This window comes from Myxocyprinus asiaticus, chromosome 21, assembly GCF_019703515.2.
Source record: "Myxocyprinus asiaticus isolate MX2 ecotype Aquarium Trade chromosome 21, UBuf_Myxa_2, whole genome shotgun sequence".
Classification (NCBI taxonomy): Eukaryota; Metazoa; Chordata; class Actinopteri; order Cypriniformes; family Catostomidae; genus Myxocyprinus; species Myxocyprinus asiaticus.
The window spans coordinates 42,799,090-42,824,197 of record NC_059364.1 but is presented as its reverse complement, the minus strand read 5'-3'; the positions used below and the strand labels follow the sequence as shown (position 1 = coordinate 42,824,197).

Sequence of the window (25,108 nt, the reverse complement as noted above, 5' to 3'; positions counted from 1 at the left end):
TCTTATTCATGTTCACTGGACATGTTCTTGATAGGTTTCATGAGATTAAATCTATTATAGAAATGTGTGTACTCACAGGCGCAGCAGGGAAATGATCCGAAAGCTCATAAGGTTCCTCAGGAACCCACTGCCTGTGCTCCAAACACCACAAGATCTGCACAGATAAGGGAAACAATATAATAAAACTGCATATTAATTATCACCTCAATCTTGTACCGGAATGATGTCATTCAATTCTTGGAACAAATGCATCACAGTTACATACTCCTGAATACATGCAATGCCATATGGACTTTACACACCCATTCAAAGGAGAGGATCCAGCAGCCTCGTGCGATGCCCAGCAGGACATTAAGGGTCCGTCGTGGGCTGCCGGACACCACATGAGTGGTGCTTTCACACACGTTATCTACCACTGTAAAGCCACCCAGAGTCCTGACCAACTGGAAGACGACCTCCTGCTTCCTAAAACACACACAAAACATAAATCGTCTTAATTTCCACTTAGGTATATTCTATTTAAACATTACATAACTTAAACCTAACACCTTCCAAAGGTTTCAGGTAAAGGTGTTTTTAGTATATTTTAGATCTTGTGGATTGCAGCACTGTTCAGATAGGTCTGCTGTCTGATATAATCAAGTATAGTTAGGACAGCTATATAAATAGGCTTATCACTTTTAAAACAGATGTGATAACACTTTTCATATTAAAAATGAAAGGATGTGATCCATGTATTCTGGTGCAAATTAAGCAGATGTCAGCATGGACAGGTTTGCGTGACATGCTCTTATCCTCAGAAACCATGAACAAAACTATGCAAGACTGCATAAAATTTGGACTCACTTGCAACATGGATAAGATTGGTTTGTGCCCACCATAATGTGGTTTTATGAATGCTTTTTTGGTGAATAATGGGTGCCGAGAAAATTAAAGCAACATTCATGTTACAAATTTGGTAACTAAAAATGTATTAATATTGGTTAATATTAAATTCACAATATAGTAATACATTTTTAAAATCAAAATTTGTATATGTTGACATTATTTAATGCATTATAAGCTAACATGGACTAATAATGAACAACTGTTTTATTTTTTGCATAAATTAACATTAACCAAGATTAATAAATGCTATAATTAAAAAAAGATATTGTCCATTGTTAGTCAATGATACCTAAAGCATTTAATAATGTTAATTAATAGAACCTTATTGTAAAGTGTTACCAAATTAGCATTAAACAAGGTAAAGAAGTGCAGGAAAAGTTTTATTTATTGTTAGTTCATGTTAATAATAATTAATATGTTAATAATGTAAATAATAATTATTAATAATAATATAGTTAACTAATACAACCTTATCATAAAGTGTAATTTTGCACTATATGCAGCTCATAAATATTATTATTTTTTATTTTTTTTTTAAGGAGATTTTTTGTTTACTTTTGATTGATAAAGAATGTTGGTACCGTTTTGGGTCGCCACTTGATGTCCAAGATAAAAATCTGGGTCCTGAAGCAAAACTAGTTGAGAATCACTGATTTAGATTTGTTTTTGCAGGAGTTTTCATAATTTTCAATAAAAACAGAACAAGTTTATCCCTTTAACTACAAAACTTATAAAAAGGTAGCTCATTTGCTTGGATAGATAGAATTTAATCCCCAAAATAAAAATGATCACTTCAATCATTTGGCTCATTCTATAATTGGGGTTACATTTCATGTCAACAACAACAAAAAAAAAAAAAAAAGCATAAAAACACAGTGCTTTCTATTGGTTTAAGTTAATACATTTCTTCACTGTAACATATCTACTAGTTGCAAAGCCATCACATAAAAATGACATCACATGATGCTGGTCACATGGTTTTAGAATACACCATTTTTTAGTTGCAGGGGGGTATTTGTTTAGTAACATAGTTGACGGAACATTTTTGTACATGAGCATTAAACACCTTATTGATATTATAAGGGAAAGGACGTTTTCCCTAGTGAGTTTGTCAACTATGTTACAGACCAACTGCATGCCATTACAGACTGATCAAATGCTATACTTCAAGTAACACACATAATTAAGGGTTCTTATGTCTATTCTATTGAAATGTAAAAACAAAAATCCGCTGCAACATAGTTGACAGTGATAGAAACAGTTGAAAAAGCAATATCCTGCTTTTTTCACAAAATACAATGACAACATTTACATAAAAAGATCTCTGTTTGAACTTGCAAAGGACCAATATCTAGTAATTTTGTAAAATCAATGAAATGTCCCTTAATCATCATAATTCACATGCATGCACACACACATGCATGAGGGCACACACACCCTCAGTGTCCTCTGACACAAACAGGCTTAAATTATGACAAAAAACTGATCAATGGACAATAATTATCATCATCAGTGGACATCAGTGGACACAGTAGGGTCACATCAACTATGATACCCAAGATTTGACCTGGGGTAACTTAGTTGACAGGTAACATAGTTGGCAATTCCCCCATTTTGACTCATAATTTCAATGGCAGGCCTTGCCTTTTAGGTTAACCTAAAAATGTAATATATATTTTAGTTAAAATCATAAAAATATTGCAAATCATAACAATGTACCCAACATAGTTGACAGTCAATTAATATACTCCTTGACAATATGCTATTGTAGTTAAAATATTGAGAAGAAAAAAAAAAAAAAAATGAAAGGATACTCGCCAATATGTGTTCAAAATGTCCCCCACAGAGGAAAATGACATCACATGATGCTGGTCACATGGTTTTAGGATACACCATTTCTTAGTTTCAGGGGGGTATTTGTTTAGTAACATAGTTGATAGAACTTTTTTGGACATGAGTAACATTTAATATTTCTTTATTAAAGTATCAAACTCAATCTAAAAAAAATACTATTTTTCTGAAGTGTTTAGAATTTAAAAATAAATAAAATATAGATAATGTTGACACATTTTTTATTCATTATTTTGAAATTAAGACCCACTCACTTCAAACACGGACAACGCAAAAACCGTCAATTAAGAAACATGATAATTTCAAGCAAAACAAAACATAGGGTGCACATGATATTATAACATGCTTTCCCTTAATGGATAAAATGGGATATTTCTGAAGAAAATGGTTAGAAAATATATAATTATCATCAATGGACATTGAATGTACCGTAAATTATAGAATGAGCCATTTGTTTCAAACACGTATTACTTTCACTCTTCCGTGGAACACAAAAGGAGATGTTAGGCAGAATGTTAGCCTCAGTCACTACCTAAACTTCTAACATCTTATTTACAGTAGTGTTCCACAGAAGAAAGTAATACGGCTTTAAACAACATGAGGGTGAATATATTATGACATAAATTTCATTTTTTTAGATAAAGAACTACAGAATAGACAAATACAGATACTGTACTTACTCAGTGGGCATGCTTGTCATTACCAAGGATCTATATTTCTGGAAAGAAAGAAAGAGAAAAAACTGATAGAATATTTTGCACTTCACTTCTGTTCACTAATACACTGAAAATGTATTTTTATTTTTTTATTTTATGCAACTAACTTTTACCACCTATGATACACGTACTCTTGGGCTGTTGTTTTGATGTAGGCAGCATAAACTAGTAAACACATGCCGGATATCTGCATATTTGGTGAACGAAGAGGAAATGAAAGCCCAAGGCCATACGGGGAGGGGAAGCAGTTTAAGCACAGAACAGTGTGGCACAGCTTCATCCGTCCCCTGTACAACAGCTCCAAAGTACAAACACATGAATGGCCTTCCTTTCTATTCCCCTACAGGAAGCTGAGGTTTACATCCATCAGTGAGCAGGGCAGCTCAAACTGCTTTATACATAACATGTTTACAAAGATGCTTTCTGACACATGACACAAACACATGGCCAGGTGTCATGATCATTCCGGTTAATAAAAGTTAAAGACATGACTTGTAAAATCTGACGTACAACTGTTCTAGGAGGAAATATTTCTGTGGTTGAAAAAAAAAAGGGAATGTTGTAACAGCATTTACAATTTGTATAATTTGCCTCTGAAGTTTTCATGTCAAATATACTATATTTCTGATTCACTTGAATTATACTGAGGCATGTTCACAAAACTTTTAACCTGTGTAAATAATGGAATTGAGGAAAAATCTGTTCATCAGCCAAGGCCCGTGTTGAAAGAAATAGTTCAAATTAAAAACCTGTACACATCCTAATGTTGTTCCAAACCAGTATGACTTACTTTCTTATGCTGAACACAAAAGAAGATTTTAAGTCATTTATCAGCGAAAATCTTGACATTCGTTGTGTGTTCATTAGCGCTAAGAGACAAGGTTGTTCACAGTGGCACGCGTGTTGACGCAAGAAATTGAGTTGTTTTTTAGTTCCTTCATTATAACATGAGTCCCTATAAACAAGTTTCTTTCATAGCACTCAGGAACGTGCAGGGGACATCAAGATTTTCGCTGATATATGACAAATTCTGGGTTGTTTCTTGCCAAAAACTATTTAACGTTTTCAGAAAACTTGGAATATGACGCATGGACTACTTTTATGATACTTTTGGGTCCTTTAAGCTTTAAAGAGAGGCACTAAACACAGCCATTGTACAAGACGAAAATTCATATTGGTTTGGAACACACTGGGGAAAAAATATGATTTGAATTTACATGATTTAATCATGTAGATCCCGCATGAATCAATTAAGTTACATCAACATATTTTCTCCTCTTGGAAAACACTGTTTTAAACTAATCAGACACACGGGACTAAATAGATTTGCATTAGACAAATATAAAAAAATATCTGATAATAAAATACAGTCTGACAATATAGTGGACAGCAACAGTTGCTAAAGTAAGACTGGACAGCAATGTTTTTTAGGAAGGTCAACTGGAGATTTTATATTTTACCATGCCTTTCTTTTGTTTCTGGGCAAAAGCCATTATGTTCACTATATTTCATTATAAGAAGTGTCCCTCGCAAAACAAACACTGAGATAACCCCCAAATGTTTCTTTGAGTAAATCTAAATTCCCTTTAAGGCATGTCAGGTCACTTAGCGGCCATATTAGTTACGTCTCTGGGCAGCTATTCCCAGAAGAAAGAAATCTCCAAAACCAATCGAGTAATCGTTCTGCACTAGCTAGTCGACTATTAAAAACACTACTTGAATATTGCAAATGGATTTTCCTTTGTGTATTTGCTTGCCATGGGCAGTGCTAAATTATACTGTAATTTTCCTCTGAATCGCTCACCAAATTTTACAGTTACAAATGAGTCCACTACAATGTGTGGAGAAGAGGTGTTGCATGAGAGAAGAAGATATGATGGTGTCTGTGCTTTCAAGCAAAGTGTGGCAATACTTGTAATATTTTGATTCTTATTGAATAACTCAAAATACAAATACTCTATTGGCTGTTGCTGGAGTCATGCAAGGATCTGTTTTTATGGTGGAAATGAAATGCGAAGCAGTACAAGAAACTCAGAACTCAGAACTTATCAGATCAGTATGTGTGTATGTCTGATAAATATCTTAACATGGGCAGAGCGCATTTTATAAAAAGCCAACATTCACCACTTTGTTTTTTCTGAATAATAACATGTGCAATGATAAAAACGTGATAGCCTTTATGTAGACTCAGAGTATATATATGTGCATTAACCTAATGCAGTCAGTATAGAGCTGTTTAGCCATGATGTCAATTTGTAGATGAACCCAGAAGGCTAATTCGCCATGGGTCCCTCTGGATTTTCCTATGGGTTTTTATAATGGGGTTTTACAACTTATGAGTAAAATAAGGTCTGTGGTAAACATTATTTGACAATACCTGGATGTTTTGTTCTACAACATAAATTACACACTTTCAAACCGCACACGTATTTTCTGAAGCTGCCGTGTGTTTAAAAAAGTATTCAATACGGCTTCAAATTCACGTTTGAGGTATGACTGTGTGTAATTTACTGTATGTTGTAGAATAAAATGTCCACATATCGTCCATTAATGTTTACTACAGACATTATTTACTCATAAGTTGAAAAGCCCCATTATAAAAAACATAGGAAAACCCATGGCGAACTCTCTTCTGGGTTTTTGGACTACTAGCTGAACAGCTCTATTTGTTTCTATGTACAGTCCAGGTGAGTGCAAATATTTTATTTTTTTTTTCAAAAGAAAAGCATAGGTTGACGACGTTTGCTTATTTTGAAAACCGTTCTTGGTAACTTTAAGATACTGGATATTTTTAACTGACATTTTAATTTGAGTAATCATTACTTGTTTTTTGTGGGACAGAGTACTCAACTACAAAATCACTCGAAAATGCCCATCACTACTGTCAACAATGGTATCATAAATTGGACACATGTGCATTGTACAGTAAACAAACAGGCGACTGGCTCTTTTAACTTCAAAGGGACTTCCAGTGTTGCGTTGCCTCTATCAAAAAGGCGATTGACTCTTAACTCTAAGATGGGAGGGACTACAGTCGCCATCGATCCAGCATTACAATGTCTTCCATTCGTGTGTGTATGTGTGATTCGTCTCTTCCACACATAATGTCTCTGGTAAATCCATAAGACTGCAAGATGCTATAAGGTAGGAGATGCCAAGGCAAGGTTTATTTTGAAAGAGGCTGGAAAGTGAGGTCTCTCATGTGGAAAGGACAAGCTGAGATTTGAGCTGATTTGGTAAGTTATTTTTGTCACTACTGAAGTACAGACCTGCTGCCAGTGCAGAACACAGGACATGTACAGGAGCATGAACCCAGGACAAAGAATTGGAGTGAACTTCAATGGGTGCTTGTTTCCAATAAGCTCTGCACAAATGAAGGAAATTCTTTAGAGTATGACACATCAACATTGGTGGCCAGTACATGCACTCTGATATGAGGCCTTTATTCACAGAGAGGAGGGTCAACCTCTGTTTTGGCCTTTCCCAACAAAACTATCAAAAACTTTATAGATTAGATTTGAAGGATTGCAAGCAAGTCTAGCAGCCCACATGACAGCATCTACATCAAAGTCAAAGTTGAAGTGTGTAATAATTTCTGCGCCACTAGCATCAACATATAGAGTTGCAAAAATAAGCATTGCTTTTAAACGACTTTTACGAACACTTCACTGACCATAAATATTGATGACTCATCTTGCATTTATGGACGTATCCAAATTTTGTACATTGTCACCAGGGTCAGGAACCTAATTTTGTAAAATGCTAAAATCGTAACACTGCACATTTTTGGTATAGCTGTATTCCGCTGCAGTTTAGTGTCAACACACCTGTCAATTTTCAATTAAACCAAAAATGCTACGTTCCAACTGAAGGAAGGTATGGGATATTCCTACTTGATATCTCCTACAGGCATGTGACTGGCAAATGAAGGCACAGCTAACAACTCCCTTTGAAAAGTTTTGCAATTTGAATTGTAATATGATAAACGTTAGATCATCTCATTTTGATGCGCTGCTCAGCATGTTCCACACACAGCTGCTAGAGGGCGGTGCTAGCTCACGCATCGCTGACTGTCACTGAAGTGGTCAATGCAGTATGCAGTAATCGTGCAAGGCCATATTGCGATTTCAATCTTAATTCAATCCATAATGCTGCCTTGATAGATATACCAATGTCTCAGAGGTCAAAGTTTGCAGGTTTCAAAGTGTTTTTGGATGGTTTTCCCTCTACAATGTAGAGGTAGACCGATATATCGGTTTTACAGAATAATATTAATAGTTGCTTTTTGGAAATAGGGCTGGGCGATATGACGATATATATATATATCGTGGTGACGATATAAAGTTTCAACCGATAGAGATATTGCTATATCGTGTATATCGCGATATATAAATATCCATGTGTGCAGTGTGGGCTTATCTATCAGTGGGCAGGGCTTCACATGAGACTGAGAGAATTGAAGAAACATGGACAGGGTTTTTCCGGTATTGAACATTTTTCTGCGGTCGCCCAGGCAAATTTAATGACCCTCATCACGCATTTGGCGCTTTAAAAGCACAAAACATTATACTCATCTGACACGCGATTGTTTCATGTGACTGTGGCATGCACTGTGTATGGAGGCCCGAAGTGCATGCGAATCCAGCAGGCATTCCGATATTTGTGCTCCAGAGAAAGGAGAGCTCAGAGCAGGATCACTCGCGCTACTCAATCATTTTTGACTTGGCAAAACCCCCAATAGTGAAAGAAATCTCCACAGAACGGGGCGACTCGCAAACAGGTCCAGAAAATGAAGAGGAGCTTGTTATAAAAACAGGTGTGACATGGTGTACAGAGCAGAAAAATGTAACCTGCAAACTGTTTTGCACGACAATAATCACTCATAATTCAAGCATTCTGTTTTACCACCTCAAAATGAAGCACGCAAAACAATATTATGAAAGCCAAAAGTTGAACTCTGCATTAATTCGTTCATTTATTGTTTATTTATAAATTTTTCAAGTGATATTTATTTTCTTCAAGAAGTGTTTATTTTCGTTGGATATGTTTTTTTACTTGTTTCATTTTCTTTGTTGGATTGCTTTGAGAAGATCTTAAGTTTCTTGAGTAGTTTGTAATAATAATAATATTGGTCAACAACATTTTAAACTGAAATGTGGCATACTGTTATATTTAGCATTTTGGTAAGGTTGATTTTTATTTATTTAATTTGACATTGTTTGTCTTGTTCCAAATAAAGAGGAAGTAGTTTTAATTTCGAAAGTATTTAATTCACTGACTGGAGTTCCAAAAATATGCACTACAATAGGGTTATTTAATATATCGTTTTGTTTTTTTATTGATTTTCCAGAAAACGTTTTCTATATTGTGTTTTGGGCTTGTTTATACCAAATCTTCAATTTTTCTGGGTACTATTGGGAGTTTGTGTTAAACAATAAATCTGGGATTTTTTTCATTTTGGACTCTTTGTCTTTGCCCGCCAAAGTAAATAAAGAATATTTTTTGACATTCTATAAATCGATTTTAAAAAACTATCTGCCATTAATGGGTTATCAGCCTTTCCCACCACCTTAGTTATCAGTATTGGCAAAATCCACTATCGGTCGACCTCACCTACAATGTCTGTCTGTACTGTAAGTGGCGCTTATGAGTAAAAGGATCATGCTGGCTTTTCCACATTAATGTGAATATTACAATTAATAAAAATTTAATATTACATGTTCTTAAGAGTTCTGTGGCGAGCGGGGCGGGGACGAGCGACGACGGTGTGGAGCGAGGCTGAGATGGACACCTGGGGAAAATTATCTCGCCCAGCTGTTGGTGATTGCAGTGTTGGCGGGCGAGGGATAAAGCCACAGTCATCAAGAGCTGGGCGAGATAATTCGCCCCAGGTGTCCATCCCGGCCTCGCTCTGCACCATCGTCACTCGGCCCCGCTCCGCTCACCACAAGTGCCAACCCTTCAAGGCTTCAATCTGCAGCTATTATAATTTCTGTATTGTGCATACAGAAATTTTGAGTTTTTACAGATTGTGTTGTCACATTGATATAAAAAGTGGTGGGGACATGTTATTTTTTGGGGGGGGGGGGGGGGGGGGGTGATGTCACAAAGTGGCAAAACACATGAATATGCAAATATCAAGACTGTAATGCTTGAATTGCCCTTTAACAATAGCTTTTTTTTCTCCCCTTTTTTTCCCCAATTTGGAAAGCCCAATTCCTAATGTGCTCTAAGTCCTTGTGGTGGCGTAGTGACTCACCTCAATCCGGGTGGTGGAGGACAAATCTCAGTTGCCTCAGAATCTGAGACAGCCAATCCGTGCATCTTATCACGTGGCTTGTTGAGCGTGTTACCATGGAGACATAGTGAGTGTGGAGGCTTCGCGCTATTCTCCGCAGCATCCACACACAACTCACCACGCACCCCACCAAGAGCGAGAAACACACATTATAGCGACCATGAGGAGGTTACCCCAAGTGACTCTACCCTCCCTAGCAACCGGGCCAATTTGGTTGCTTAGGAGACCTGGCTGGAGTCACTCAGCACCCCCTGGATTCGAACTCATGACACCAGGGGTGGTAGTCTGCGTCTTTACTCGCTGAGCTACCCAGGCCCCAACAATAGCTATTTTTAACCTAACAACAACAGTTCAAACCTGTTTTATATCCAATCATTTCTAAGCTTTTATTTCCCTGGATTCATTCAAATAAACCTGACTGACTTGAATAAAGTGCTGACGATGAAAATCAGTAGCTTCTGTCTCACACGCTCTAAAGCATGTGCATGACGCAGCAGTGCCTTTATCCGAGGGAAGGTTTAATGAAGCTCGCTTGGATGAAAAGTGCTTACAAAGAATGCACAGCTTATGGAGAATTCACTTGGGTCACATTTTTAGGTCGGAAAAAAACAGGAATAACCGATTAATCTGAAAAATCACATCCCCGCTCCTACTTCCGATCAAAAAGGTGTTCCATTGCTCAAAAACTGGATGATGACATACAAGGCAACTAAAAGTGCGGTGAGTAACGGTTCCAGTAGCATTTCCACTTGAGCACTTCCTGGCCCAGATTACTCAGCACGGTTAGCTAACCATACTCAGGACAGAAAACAGGTGGAAGCACGGCGGAACCCCTTTAGAGATGTGGCAACTCATGATTTTTCACTTACTCAGTCAGCCAATTTTAATCCTGATTTTCACAGTGCAAAGAAACCGTAACAATGCCAACGAGCCCAGATCGGTACAGAATTGCACTGTTCCGCCATGAGAACCATTTGGCCCGATGGCAGAAAAGTGCATTAAATGGCAATGCTACCGCCCAAAAAACACTTCGCGCTGCACTCACTTTTCAAACACATCCGAATGCAGGAGACCAGTAATGCCAAAATGTATTATACTGCTGCGTACCAAAGCTCAAGTTTGCTGAACTCTCACCCACGAATTTGGATGACGAGAAGACGTGTGGCCAATAAAAGATTGAAACATCACACACTGACCTCTTGGCTCAATACCAAAAATACATATTTCAAAGCTGCATGTTTTTATTGTTGCAGGAAAGCAAGTAGATGGTATATTTTAACATTTTGAATATTAGATTTTTTTATAAAACCAGAAGCTCTTGAGCGTGACATCATATCCTGTCTATTGCAGTGTCTGAAATTATTTTGCATGCTCAAAGCCTAGTGTTACTGTGCTTTTAGTTTCTGAGTCGGTCCGAATTCAAGTGCCATTCTATTGCACTTTTTCAAATAGAAAGTTAAAAATTCGGACTTTCGGATTTGATGTAACAGAAGACCTTGACTTGGTGGTTTAGGTGTGTTTGGCTAAAAGTAGGATTGAGCACTCACAGTATATATCAGCCTTCTTGGTAACAACCGTAAACAGGAAATAGGTGGTAAGACCTTGTTTTAGTGCAGTGGTTGATTGACTGGTGAACAGGTAGCCCTTCTTTGTTGTCTAGGATGCATGAGGATACATTGGCATTTACACTAAAAATGCAATGTAGTCACAATGTAGCGTTTCTGACGACTTCCGAATGTGTTTTGAGTAATCGGAGCACGAAAAACTTTAGACCCTATTTGTGGCTCACTTGTGATAGGAATGCCAGAAATGAATGTTTCCAAGTGTAAACAGGGCCTTTGTGACTTTCACTATCATTAAAAAAAAAAAAAAAAAAAATGCATGGCTGATCACACCTGACATTAGGATCTGCGGTGAGGTCATCCACTCCGATACTTTCATCTACAGTCTACCTGCTATCGCAAATAGGTATATTCAACTCAAATCAAAGATGAGGTAAGGCAATGCAAATAATGACAAACGCCATCTGTGAGTTCTTCACCACAATGGAATAAACCCCACGTGAACTTCTGATAAAGCTGAATTTGCTCAGTGACACAGTTCAAGCAGAAATTAAATCAAACAGAGATGGTGTCTACAGATGAAAGCTCTGCGGTAGTAGGGAGTTTTGTTCAGGCTGAGGGAACGCAAAAAGAGAACATGGCCAGGTGCATGTCACAGTCGCAAAGAGAACACACAGGAAGTCAGGAAGGCAACAAAGAGACATGCATATAACAACTGCTTCAAAGCCAATTACTACGCTCCATTACTGGGCCGTGCTACACCGCTCCATGGGGACAGAGGCGTAAGGATAAAGCTTCATCTTCAGCAGGAACCAACAGTAGCAGTGTTCCCACTCTTTTCAAGGCACAGATTTCCAGGACATTTTATGTGCCCTACGGTTATAATATTTAAGAAAAAACACACGAGAGGTCATGGAGTGTATAGTGTTTATTGGATGGTTATTTTTTCGGAATTTCCGTATTCGACAGCTTAATTACATCTTATCAAAATAATTTCTAATTAAATGAATTCATTCTTTATTCAAATAAAACAGAATTATCTAAATGTATTTATTTTTACCAAATAAAATTATACAAAATCCTCACAACAAAATTTGAAATACCAGAGATGTTAATCAAATGAAGTGCTGCACAATAGAACATCACAGATGTGAACGATTTCTTTAATACGTTGTTATTATTATTTAATTACAGTAAAAATTACATTATAGTAAGGTTGTGCAGTTTACCGGTACAAACGAAGTATCGCGATACCAAAAAATTAAAACGGTATTATATCATCTTGTTGCTAATTTCAGTACCGTATTACAGTATGCTGTCATTAGCAAAATGATATGAGATGTGACAAATTTGAGATGAAATCAATGACAATTTGAAAATAAAATAAAAAACCTCTGGATATGGCCAAGTGTGATCATTAAACAGCAGAAGGATGTCATTTAATGAAATAATATACGGAATAGAAAGAAGAGGTGCCGCTTGCTCTGTCATATGACACACACACACACACACACACACACACACACACTCAACACACTGCTGTTAGCACTTAAACAAACTCCTCCAGTGCAGCTCTGGAGATTTCAGCTCCAGCGTTGTGACGGGAGTATCCCAGCATTAATGGTAAGCTTGATATAAGTAACCAGGAAAAAACAGGAATAACTCAAAGGTCTGTCAAAATAAAAGTCTATACAAATGAATGCGTGAAATTGAAGAAAAATATAACTACTGTATAAAAATGTAATATTCAAAAAGTAGCAATAATACTCATAATAACAATTATATAATATTAAATGTTTATTATTATTTGTAAGCAGTATCACAAACGCAAGCAGCCTTTTGACACGTGACCAGATTTTTTTTCATTAATATTTTCATTAATACTGTGAAGCTCTGTTGTGCAGCATTTTATTTTACCAAAATTGCAATTTTTTGTAAAAAACTAAAAATACATTATAATTATTATATTTTTATTGATTAAAACTGTATATATCAATTTGATTAAACACCATTTGATCTTTACATTTAATTAAAACATTTAACATGGAATCCAGAAAATTTTTAACAGAAAATGCATAATTTGCATCTGTTAGACTTCATGCTGTAATCTTAAGTCATTTTCTGTGTAATTTCATCAAAATTCTGAGGCTTTTTATTTGTTGATTATAGTATCGATTTAGTATCGATACCGAGGTACCAGGGCTGGTATCATTCTGAAGCCAAAATGTTGCTATCGGAGCAACCCTACTCTATAGCAGTATAATATTTTTGTTTTTTATCCCCATTTCACGCGTCCATTTAAATCGAGCTTTTATTTTGGCTTTTCTGTGTGTTTTTGATGGTAGTTTCTCACCTCTCAGTGTGATTATTAAACCCCAGAGAGCTGAGATATAATTAGATAAATATAGTCTGTATGTGTTGCACGCTTCAGAACGATCTGCTCTGTCATCTACTACTACTACTACCACACACACACACACACACACACACACACACACACACACACACACACAGCGTACCTGATGACCATGATGCAGCACACGCAGATTTAATATTTATTTAATGAAATTGTATAGCCTTTTGTGGTTTATTGGACCTTTTGACAGAATGCGATGAAGTGTTTACGGCTAATTTAGGAGCATTCCGACCTTTAACAAATTAAATGTTTTTTGTATCTATCTATATATATATATATATATATATAGATTTTGCACTACTTAAACTATTTCGTCGGAGCAAAGCAGAGATGACAGCAGATGAGCAGAGAATGTACGTGACAGGGCTTTGTTTATGACAGTAAACCGGCAACAGTGACAAAATTATACATATGTGTGTATTTGACCCCTATCCCGAGTCCTGATCATTACCATGTTTTTGTACATGTAACAAAAACCTTTTTAGCGACAAAGTCAAACAGTTTTATTATTCTCAAGTATTTTCCAGGACATTTAGGTATTTTTCTATTTTTCCACGACTGGAAAACTGCATCGCAAAATTCCAGGTTTTCCAGGACGCATGGGAACCCTGAGTAGAATACTATGAAGAGCACAATTCTTCTTGTTTATAAAATAAAGGCCAATTAAATTGTAAAAAGGGCAAAATATTACACATACAAAACAGTTGCTTGGAATCCACAGGGTTTCCACTCCTTTTGATCTATGGATTTTCATGACTTTTCCATTACCTTTCTTGTCAGATTTCGGCATAAGGACTTTTAAAATCACTTTATAGAGACTACACTCACAAAGAGCAATTTTAAGCCAATGCATAATGAGAAAAAATTTATATTCAATATAGAAATGTACATGACCTAGTAAGACTTTATTGATTTTCATGAATTTTCCATGCCTGGAAATCATTTTAATTTTCTCTGATATTTTCAGGTTTTTCATGACCGTGAAAACCCTGAATCCAGGATTTCTTATAGAAGGATATACTTCTAAGAGTAGGTCTTGATCCAAAAATGAGTTGCAGGTCTGTTCTGATAGGGTCATGAATGCTAAAAGCAGATAATCATATACAGTATATAAAACCCTATATCATAATTGTCGATTATTTCCCGTCATATTGTAATTCTGATCAGTTATATTACAATACAGTTGGGTGGATCAAATGCATGACATATTTTTTATGTAGGGAATTGTTTCTAAAATACTTTATAGCCGCTTTATCAGTAAATTAAGACAGTGCCTCAACAGTCAGGTTCACATTGGCACTCTTAGTGGAATTAAAAATAAAACAGTTACTAAAATATTGAATAAATTATACAGAGAAGTGAGCAACTTACAATGCTCAGTTAAATTGCTAAACCCCTGCAAACAAAACCATGTTAAATAGAAAATGAAATCGAAAAGTTTGATGCAGCATGAGTAGATCTACACTGACTGCTATAATTGATTCTTTCCACAATTAGTTTATTGTGGCAACTGTAATCTCAATTATTTATTTGATTAATTGTGCAGCCAAAAACAGGCTTATCAACTTTTAAAAGGGAGGAGAAAAATCTTAGTGTTGTTGCAGACCTCAAATTGAACTCTACGGCATTTTGCCACAAATCAGTCCCTTAAAGGAATATTCCGGGTTCAATAAAGGTGTTGTAAGCGATTTTTTTTCATGGAAAAGTATGCAAACATTTTTCCAAAAAACTTTCCTATCATATGAATGAAATAAGGGTTTTGAGATATCTCACCGGACTCTGTGACAGCTCTAGACTTTGTAAACAGCATACAAAAATGCGTCCGCGGACCGTAGATATCTACGCTTTTCACCTGTCAATCATTTTGCTTGTTCTCATAGTGTTGTATTTGAAGTGGAACATTGAGGCTGTGATTCATAATATTTATGAATATATATATGTTGAACTGTTGAATTTGACAGCCACAGGAACAAACAATGCTGCTCTTTTGCTCGGTTTTGGTCTTTGGAGTGCGGAGTTTTGGAATGACGGGACATGGCTAATTCAAAGGCTGTCACATGTCATAACCCTAAATTTAAGCTCAATCGACAGCATTTGTGGATTAATGTTGATTACCACATAAAAATTATTTTGACTTGCCCCTCTTTTCTTTAAAATAAGCAAATATCTGGGTTACAGTGAGGAACTTACAATGGAAGTAAATGGGGCCAATATGTAAACATTAAAATACTCACCATTTCAAAAGAATAGCCACAAGACGTAAACAATATGTGTATTAACATTATTTTAGTGTGATAAAATCACTTATTAAACTTTTCTGAGTAAATTTTTGGCCAATTTTACAACTTCAGTACAGCTATGAAGATTTAATGTCAACAAACCCTAAAACGGCTGTAAAAATGATGATTTAAACAACTTTACAGCTCAAATAATACACCTTTTAACAGAAGAATTAATGCAAGTGCTTTTATAAAATTATGAGCTTCACATTTCTGCATTTAAACCCTCCAAAAATTGGCCACATTCACTTCCATTGTAAGTGCCTCACTGTAACTTCAATTTTTGTTTTTTTTTAAAGGAGGGACGAGTAATCAACATTGTCACAAATGCTGTCGAATAAGCTTAAAACTGGAATATTCCTTTAATAGAGGCTAGCCAAATTAGGCAGATGAAAACATGGACAGATTGTGTGACATGCCTTTACCCTCGAAAACCATGGATACAGCTACACAAGGTAAAAGAAAACAGACTATGTTAAATACTGATTCACTTGTTAATGTGGAAATACAATGGGTTTTGTGCTGTAAATGATTGGTTTCTTCAACATTGAGCACTTTCATGTACCAGAGGGTGACTTATTAAAACACATAGATTTCACCTTTTCTGTTTTTGTCAGAAGATTTTTCTATGAAGGTCACATTAAAACTTGATTTGGATTTTTTTTTTTTTTTTTTACTAGGCCTTCATCATTAATTTTTGGTACTTTTCAAATCCCTTTTATGTACAGATTTTAACAGTTTTAGCCTTGACCCAGACCTTCAGTATTAAACTAGAAGAACCTATTAAAAATGAAAACGTCTTACATGTGTAAAACTATGACAACCTCAACAGTGACATAACCATGAACCAATTAAATATTTATTGTGGGAAAATTATTTCTATACATTTTTCAAAAAATTATGACTGTCCCACAGTTGTCAATAAAGAGCGTGCTTGAGATGAAATATGAGATGAAGTGATAGTTGAAGAAAAAGAAAAATCAAGGTAAATATCACATGTGAACAGAATATTTTTATTGGACGTCATTTCCAGTCAAGCTTTATTTATACCAAAAACTGTGAAAATATTATTTAATTTTGTGTATTTAGGATACATAAAATGTTAGCTATGAAATTAGCCTCGGCAAGACAAAGATGGTGGACATTTTATTTCATGAATAAAATTATACACACTATATCCACAGCTCTAAAAGTGTCACATGTTGAAGAAACACCCATATACAGTCCTAATATTAATACTGTATATTTCAATGCTTAATTTTAAGACATTTTAGTTTACTTTTGTTCAATCATTTTGGTACTGTTCAGTCACCACTACAAATCTGGGCCCTGAAGCAAAACCAGTTACTAACCACTGGGCTAAACCATCACTGTCAGTTTCAGAAATGAAAGTCTAGTTTTGGTTTAAGTTTAAAAAAAAAAAAAAAAAACCTTAACCAACGAGAGGAAGTGAGTGAGATGACTTGCGACAATACCTTGTCAGCTTGCTCAATTAAAAGTGTAAAAATGGATCACTGCCAAAAGACAAACTACTCCTACTACTGTACTTCTGTCTCATAAAGTTTGTTTCATTTACATTACATGAATTCAAAGACTAGGTCTTTAATACAATCTACAAAACAAGAAAAAAAAAAAAAACGAAAAAAAAAAAAAAAACTGTACAACTTTACCTTCATGTATCTGTCCTTTTTCATAGTTGCCCATTTGGTACACATTTCAGAACTTCTCTCATTGAGCCCATCAGTTGTGCTTCTATTTTCTTTGCCTACAACTGAAATTATGCAAAAGAAAAAAAGAAAGTTGAATTCAGATGAGAGCAGCACACCGCAGGTGCGTAGTGGCACAGCTGAGCTGCAGATAAGCTCATTTCTTCAAGGTTTGGTCTACAGTGCAAGATTTTAAAAGCATGCTTTATTGTGAGTTTCTTCAACTAATACAAAGGATATTGCCTTCCTTTAAGTATAAGAAAATTTTAAGTACATAAATTCCATCTTATCACAGTTCAGCATGGTTTCACAACATCACAAAACAGCAGCAAATTCCCTTTGAGGATATATTGCACAGATATTGAGTTTAGTATCAATCTGAATGAAGCCTCTAGAATGCAAATGTTTCTTCTGATGTGAGGCTTTTACATTTTCAAATGTATAACTTCAGCTGTATTTACAGATAAACAAGGTCCAGTGTACTTCCAATATGCTCCGAAAGGCATTTGGTTGCTTTAGCTACACTTAAAAATCCATGAATTTCATTGCATTGGATTAGAATTCAAAACTAGATTAACTTTTCTGAGCTATGTTTGCAGTGACTTAAAACAACTGTCTCAAGGTGATTTTAGTGGATGTATAAAGCCAGTCCCCCTAAACTTTGCACAGGTTTCTTAGCACAGTAAGGCACTTAAAATGGAAGTGAACCCATAAACATTAAAATAAACTTTGCTGTGTTAACATGGTTTTAGTGTGATAAAATCGCTTACTAACCTTATCCTTGTAACGTTATATCCAATTTTACAACTTCGTTGTCATGATGACATAGCACCAGTAAACCTTGTAATCTGGTAAACATCTTAATGCTGGTAAATCAGTGATTCTATCACACTAAAATCATGTTGACAGTTAAAATGTTTGTCTTGTGCCTATACTTTTGTTTATGGAGTGGCCTCATTGACATCCACTGAAAGGGTCTTACTGTAACCACGGTTTTTGGTGGTAATTAACATTATGCCACAAATGCTGTTGATTGAGCTCAAGTTGTACCAATACATTCCTTAATGTAGTGGCTCGAAATGTGTTTTTTTTTTACACCGATATCTAGAAAACAATGTGTCTGATGGGTGATATAATGGCAATATAAAAATTAACAAATGAAACAAACAAAACATTGAAATCAAACAAACACTTATTTTACAATTCACTCAAAATTCACTAAAATCATATCTTTCAACATATTTATTTTCCGTAAACAAGACTTTTGGAATTGAAACAAGGGCGAATCAGCACTTCACGTTGTTTGCTAAGCTGGCAAGTCGATGCCGATAATCACAAGTTGGCCAAAATTTGGTAGATAAATACACTCACCAACCACTTTATTAGTAACACCAGTACATCTACTGTACTTATTCATGCAATTATCTAATCAGCCAATCATGTGGCAGCAGTGCAATGCATAAAATCAAGCAGATACGTGTCAGGAGCTTTTGTTAATCTACACATCAAGGTTCTCTCTGTCAGCCAAGAACAGAAATCTGAGGCTGCAGTGGACACAAGCTCACCAAAACAGGACAGTTAAAGACTGGAAAAACATAGCCTAGTCTGATGAATCTCGATTTCTGCTGAGGTACACAGATGGTAGACCCACTGCAGCCTCAGCTTTCTGTTCTTGGTTGACAGAAGTGAAATCCGACGTGGTCTTCTGCTGTTGTAGCCCATCCACCTCAATGTTTGACATGCTGTGCATTCTGAGATGCTATTCTGCTCACTACAGTTGTACAGAGTGGTTATCTGTGTTACCGTAGCCTTTCTGTCAGCTTGAACAAGTCTGGCCATTCAGACTGTTATGTGTGAAAATCCCAGGAGATCAGCAGTTAAAGAAATACTTAAACCAGCCCGTCTGGCACCAACAATCATGCCACGGTCAAAATCACTGAGATCACATTTTTCTCCATTCTGATGGTTGATGTGAACATTCACTGAAGCTCCTAACCTGTATCTGCATGATTATATGCATTGCACTGCTGCCACATGATTGGCTGATTAGATAATCGCATGAATATGTAGATGTACAGGTGTACCTAATAAAGTGGTAGGTGAGTGTATTTCAACACTAGTCTTAAAATAAAATTTGCACCAAATGGAATTGCAAAAATAATGACCGTTTTTACAGGGTTTTTTTTTATTTTTTTTAACACTTCCCCTGCCATTGTAACTCCTATAACTCACACCATTAGTTAGGCCAGTGTAAGTGTTTTTTTAATGGACGATGTTGATAAGTAGCAAACACAGTGGCCGATGGGCAATGTAATGCTAATATATAGATAAAACTTAAGAAATGAGACATACCAAAAATTTGCCAACCGTAGTCAGTAGCTTTTGGACTTGAAATGAGGTCAAGATGCTATGTCAAGCTGCTCAAACAAATATAATTATTTTTTGACTATGCCACAGATTTTCCACCTTTTTGGAGGAATCAACCTACAAATGGCTTACTTATAGTTGTCTCCGCATATTTAACTTGAGTAGGAGACTTTCTTTAACATCAAAAAAATGACATCGCCTTTAAGTGTGCAAATATTTTTGGGGCCACTTTACATCCCCAAAAATCTTCAATTTTTTAACTTCATTATTCTCGTCAAATACTTTATTAATTCACATCATAAAATTCACACACTTTTTAAACCCATAGATCTCTTGTCAATACCATGTTTAGGGTCCGTCTCGAGATCCTTCTGTATTTGCAACTTGACGTTAACCGCTGTGGATGACGCCAGAGAGGCAGCTATCGGTACCTTCTTTTCATCAGCAGGACTTGGCTTAACTGAGCTTTTACCATCTTCCCCTTCAGAGAGAACAGAGCTAAGTCTGGTTCGTCCTCTTTGTTTCTTTTGCAATGGCTCATGTTTTGTTTCTACAACCCTGGGCGTCTCTGGTACCTCAGGCATCCCCACACACAAACGTTGAGGCCTTGATTCGGGCGTCTCTGGGACGATGGATGTTTCCTCTATTTTATCTCCTGATGAGCCAATTATTATGTCTTTAAGTTCAATATTTTCGTGTTTCCGCTTTCTGCCACCCTTTCTCTTCTTGTTGGAATCCACCAGGTCAAAAGGGGACAGGCGCACCGCTTCTAAGGTTGAGCCACATAAAACAACACTCTGTTTGGGGGCGTTGTTGGCTGGCGAGAATAAGTCATCAAACACCTCACCATCATCAACTTCTCTACTAGGAGGATTACCAAGCATGTCTGCTGAATGGAATGCAGAAAAAGTTTGTTGAGACTTGGAGACTTTAGGAACAGGTTTGTGAGTGCTTGGTTCAATTTTTTGCACAATATTTTCATTTTCTGTGACACAGCTGCTTGCTGGAGAGGACTTCCTGGAGTTGGCACGTTTGGAGTTGGTCTGCACTTCTTTGGAGTGCTGTATCAATTTGACTTTATTTGTTTTTACAAGGTTTTCAGGCAAGGAACTTTCAGGTCTTTCAGGACCACCAGATGACCCTCTGGATCTTTCAGTATTTTCAGTTTCAGATTGAGATTTGAGGTCTGAGTTTTGTTCGCATTCAGAAGATGTTTTATGAACAAAACTCTCTAAAGTGGCCTGCTTCTTTCCTCCAGTATTGTTCACAGAGGATCTTCTTGATCGTTTTGTAGATAACGATAGGACTTTAGGATTTCTTTCAACACTGGACAGAGTACACATGGCCAATGTGTTTGATTCAGGTGTCTGGTTAATTTGTTTACTAGCTATTTTCGCTGTTCTCTCTTTATTCCAGTTCTGGTTCTCCCTTTCATCTTTGTTCTTTGAGGAGTGATAATGAGAAGTTGAGAAACAATCCAAATGCTCTTCCAAAGGCTCATCCTCTGTAAGAAAAAGCGAGGTGGTTTAACGTTTTCAGTTTCATGTAACATGCAACATTTCTATCCAATTACCAAATATAAATACATGATTTTGGTTTCCCTGACCTAACTGTTGCAAGAAAGAGAGAGTTGGTGAGGCACCCAGAGAAGGTCTCAAAGACACATCAGATCCTGAGCCGCTGTCCTGCATCTGTGAGGCTGAGAGGCAAGAACAAACAATTTTACAACAATGGAATAAAAGTTGGAATAAAAATAAAAATTGTATGTACTTGAGAAACATAAGATTCTGGTTCAGTTAGGGTTGCAATGATGAATCAGCAAAAAACAATACAAATAGTCAATCTATCGATTCCCCAGGTATGTGTGCTGGGGCACGGAGAACCTACATTTCTGTCACTTAAAGGTAGTAGGAATAATACATTTCTATGGACCAACTCATTTGAAAAATAGGGGAGGTCACAGAGGAAGACGAATCAGAAAAAAGTGCTTGACCCAATTTTATATTAAATGCTTCAAAGAAAGTCACAAGAACATAGTTTCACATGGACGTTACAGTATCGGGCGCTTCGACAGATTGCTTGTGTGGTTCAAAGCAGTTGGAAGGCGTTTTTCCCCATTGCATAACTCACATTTTCCAATTATATTTGATCTGCAAATGCTATAAATTAAGTCATGTGAAGATTCGCATTTCGCAAAACAGCAATTCGCCATGTAACCTCACATGCTTCACATAGAATGCACACATGCACCAAATATAGCAACTTAAATATTTATTTTGTTAAAACATTTGTTATTGGACAACAAACTTGTTTTAAAATAGCCATGTTTAATCGAAATCCAACATGTAATGCAAGTAATTATATTTTACTCCAAACCAGTTAACCTTTAGTTTGTGGTTCTGTTTTTCTTTATTTTTATTGTTAATTTAGTTAAGCTAATTAATTTAAGTTGATTTCAAAGTGTGTAAAGAGTTGTTTTTTGTTTTGTTTATTTTTCTAATGCACTGTTTATATTTTAAATACCATTTATAGCATACATTCATAATTGTTCCTAAAGCCTTCATGTTGCAATTTTATTTTATTTATTTTTTTAAGTAGAACATTGGACAAGATGTGAGAGAGCGTGAGAGCCACTGCTGTGTTGTTGCTAAACCTTATATTTACTGTACATCTGTTTTTATGCCTTGCAAACTAAAACATTTGGTTTTCTGCGACATATTAATAAACCTTGTGGTTATAAATTCTGCCAATTTAAATATTTCCCAAGGTAACATTATCAAGCTGGCTAACATAGATGAGTTGTTGAAACTGAATGACTTGTGAAAGTCTTGGAAGTTCCATTTAGAATGGTTTAATATTTATAGGCCAATAATCAGTAATGGTTTGTATAATTTTCCAGCAAATGTGCATTTATGAACTTATAGTTGTATAATTCCATTAAAAACCAAATTAGTTTTAACATTTCTGTTAAAGAAAACTTCTGAAATCTGAACCACTGGCCCAACCAGGCCAGCAAAAAAAAAATTGATGACAAAAACAATGTTGTTCTTTTTAAAAAATAAGATATAAGAAATAGAATCTGTTTTTTTAAAAATGTGATTAAAGAAATAATGGCCAGATTAATCAATTATTAAAATAGCTGTAAGTTGCAGTCTTAGATACAGTACAAAGTTCTGGTAAACACAATACTACTCAAAAAGAAAAAGTAGTTCTATACCAGTGGGTGAGAGATGTTCACGTTGAGCTCTCATTTCTCTCAGACGCTGAGCCATGCTGTCAGAGCGCTTTAAAGAGGGACTGTACAATATTCCGTTCTCCTCATCAATAATGAACGGTGACGTGTCAGAAACTGGATCGAAAACAAAACCACAAATGAACACCAAATCTCACAAATCTGTTGAATTGTTGAAAGAAACTTTTCCTGCCCTTACCGACAGGGGATGAGGAGATCAGGCCTTCCATCATCTTGTCTAGTTTTCTTTTCATCCGTCTGTCATTCTCAGGGGTTTTTGCAGGAATATCTCTTGGCTGCATGCAACGGTGCTGCAAAAACAAACAAACAAAAGCAATAACGATTTCTATAATGACACGTGAACTTGGGGTTGAGCGTTATTCACAATTTCATTGAGATTGACTTTTAAATACAAATTCAATTCCTGAATTTTACTTTGAGGTTACAAAAAGGTGTGGAATTCAAACTTGAATTAATGAAGTTTTTTCTGAAATTGGAATTTATTGGCAGAATGATTATAATTTTTATTACCATAGTTTTAGTTTTCCTATGGTTTTACTACAAATATAATGGTTAACCCTCATGTGCTGTTCAGGTCATATTTGACCCATTTTTCCTTTTGTTTCTTTAATAAAAATGGTATCCTTCATTTCAGTGGTCTAAAACTTGGTTACTTTTCCTACATTTGCCATCTGAACACAGCAAAAGAAATTTGGACTGAATACAATTAGTTGAGGCTTTGTGACTAAAAAAGTAACACTCGTGTTGTTCTGGGTCAAAAATTACCCACCATAGGAAATAAATGGGAAAAACTACAACACAGAGCATTCTGTTATTTATTTGTCAGATAAAAATCAATAAATCAGACATAATGCAGAAAACAAATCACACATAAATGAAGATGTGAGACTTTAAAACATCTACAATACAGAAAACACACAAACGCACGCATGAAATCAGCCAATGCATGGAGCACTGAAGCCATCTACTGGACATATTTGTGATTTCATGACATTGTTATTTTTATTCCAGCAGATGTCACCAGAGACCCACAATGCATCACATACAGTATTTTGATATTTTGACACTATTATTTTAGAATTTTTTTGCCACTTTATTGAAGTGAAGATAACATAAAATGCGCTTATTTTATATGAAAATAAATGGTGAAATGTAGAGCTAAATAAGGTTTAAATACCATAAAATCCCCCCTAAAAATGCACAACTTGTGTTTTTACTTTAGTAAAATTAGTGTTATGACATATCTTTAAAAAAAATAAAAAATAAAAATAAATAAAAAAATAAAATATGTACATTTAAAGAGAACCCAACTAATTATTGTGAGGGAACACAAAACTGTCCTAGAAATTAAATTTCCCTATCCTTTTAGGGGCTCAGTAGTAATCAGCTAAATAAAGAATTGACATATTTTGAAATTTATGTTAAAGCTTCTTACTGTTCTTTTATTCAGAAAATGCTGTTTGGACACTTCATTCTGAGCAGGGAAAAGATCTTCATCTACATGTTCTCCACTTTCTTTGCATCTGCAAACACAGAAAAAAAAAAAAAAAAAAAAAGAATAAACAAGGAAAGACTGTATTGTGGGCCAGAGACATCTAAAGGTCATATAAAGAAATGCAACAAACAAGATCACTGATAGAGTCATTGAAATGCACCAACATGCTGTATATCTATATATAGAACAGGGCAATGTGTACACACACACACACTCTGCATTCAAAAAGTATTCAGACCCCTTCATTTTTTTCACATTTTGTTATGTTGCAGCCTTT

General features: G+C 35.7%; 1 protein-coding gene across 1 annotated transcript in view; it reads right to left on the bottom strand.

Moving 5' to 3' along the window:
* Positions 1 to 25,108, bottom strand: part of LOC127412307 (microcephalin-like) — a 75,009-nt gene that overhangs the window by 41,191 nt on the left and 8,710 nt on the right. Inside the window, exons 5-13 of the mRNA XM_051648556.1 lie at positions 24,772 to 24,859; positions 23,515 to 23,626; positions 23,301 to 23,432; positions 21,690 to 21,782; positions 20,427 to 21,587; positions 17,681 to 17,781; positions 3,420 to 3,457; positions 303 to 465; positions 77 to 154 (exon numbers count right to left, since the gene is read on the bottom strand). Coding sequence (XP_051504516.1) covers positions 77 to 154; positions 303 to 465; positions 3,420 to 3,457; positions 17,681 to 17,781; positions 20,427 to 21,587; positions 21,690 to 21,782; positions 23,301 to 23,432; positions 23,515 to 23,626; positions 24,772 to 24,859 — 1,966 coding nt within the window. The remainder of the gene's footprint in view (positions 1 to 76; positions 155 to 302; positions 466 to 3,419; positions 3,458 to 17,680; positions 17,782 to 20,426; positions 21,588 to 21,689; positions 21,783 to 23,300; positions 23,433 to 23,514; positions 23,627 to 24,771; positions 24,860 to 25,108) is intronic.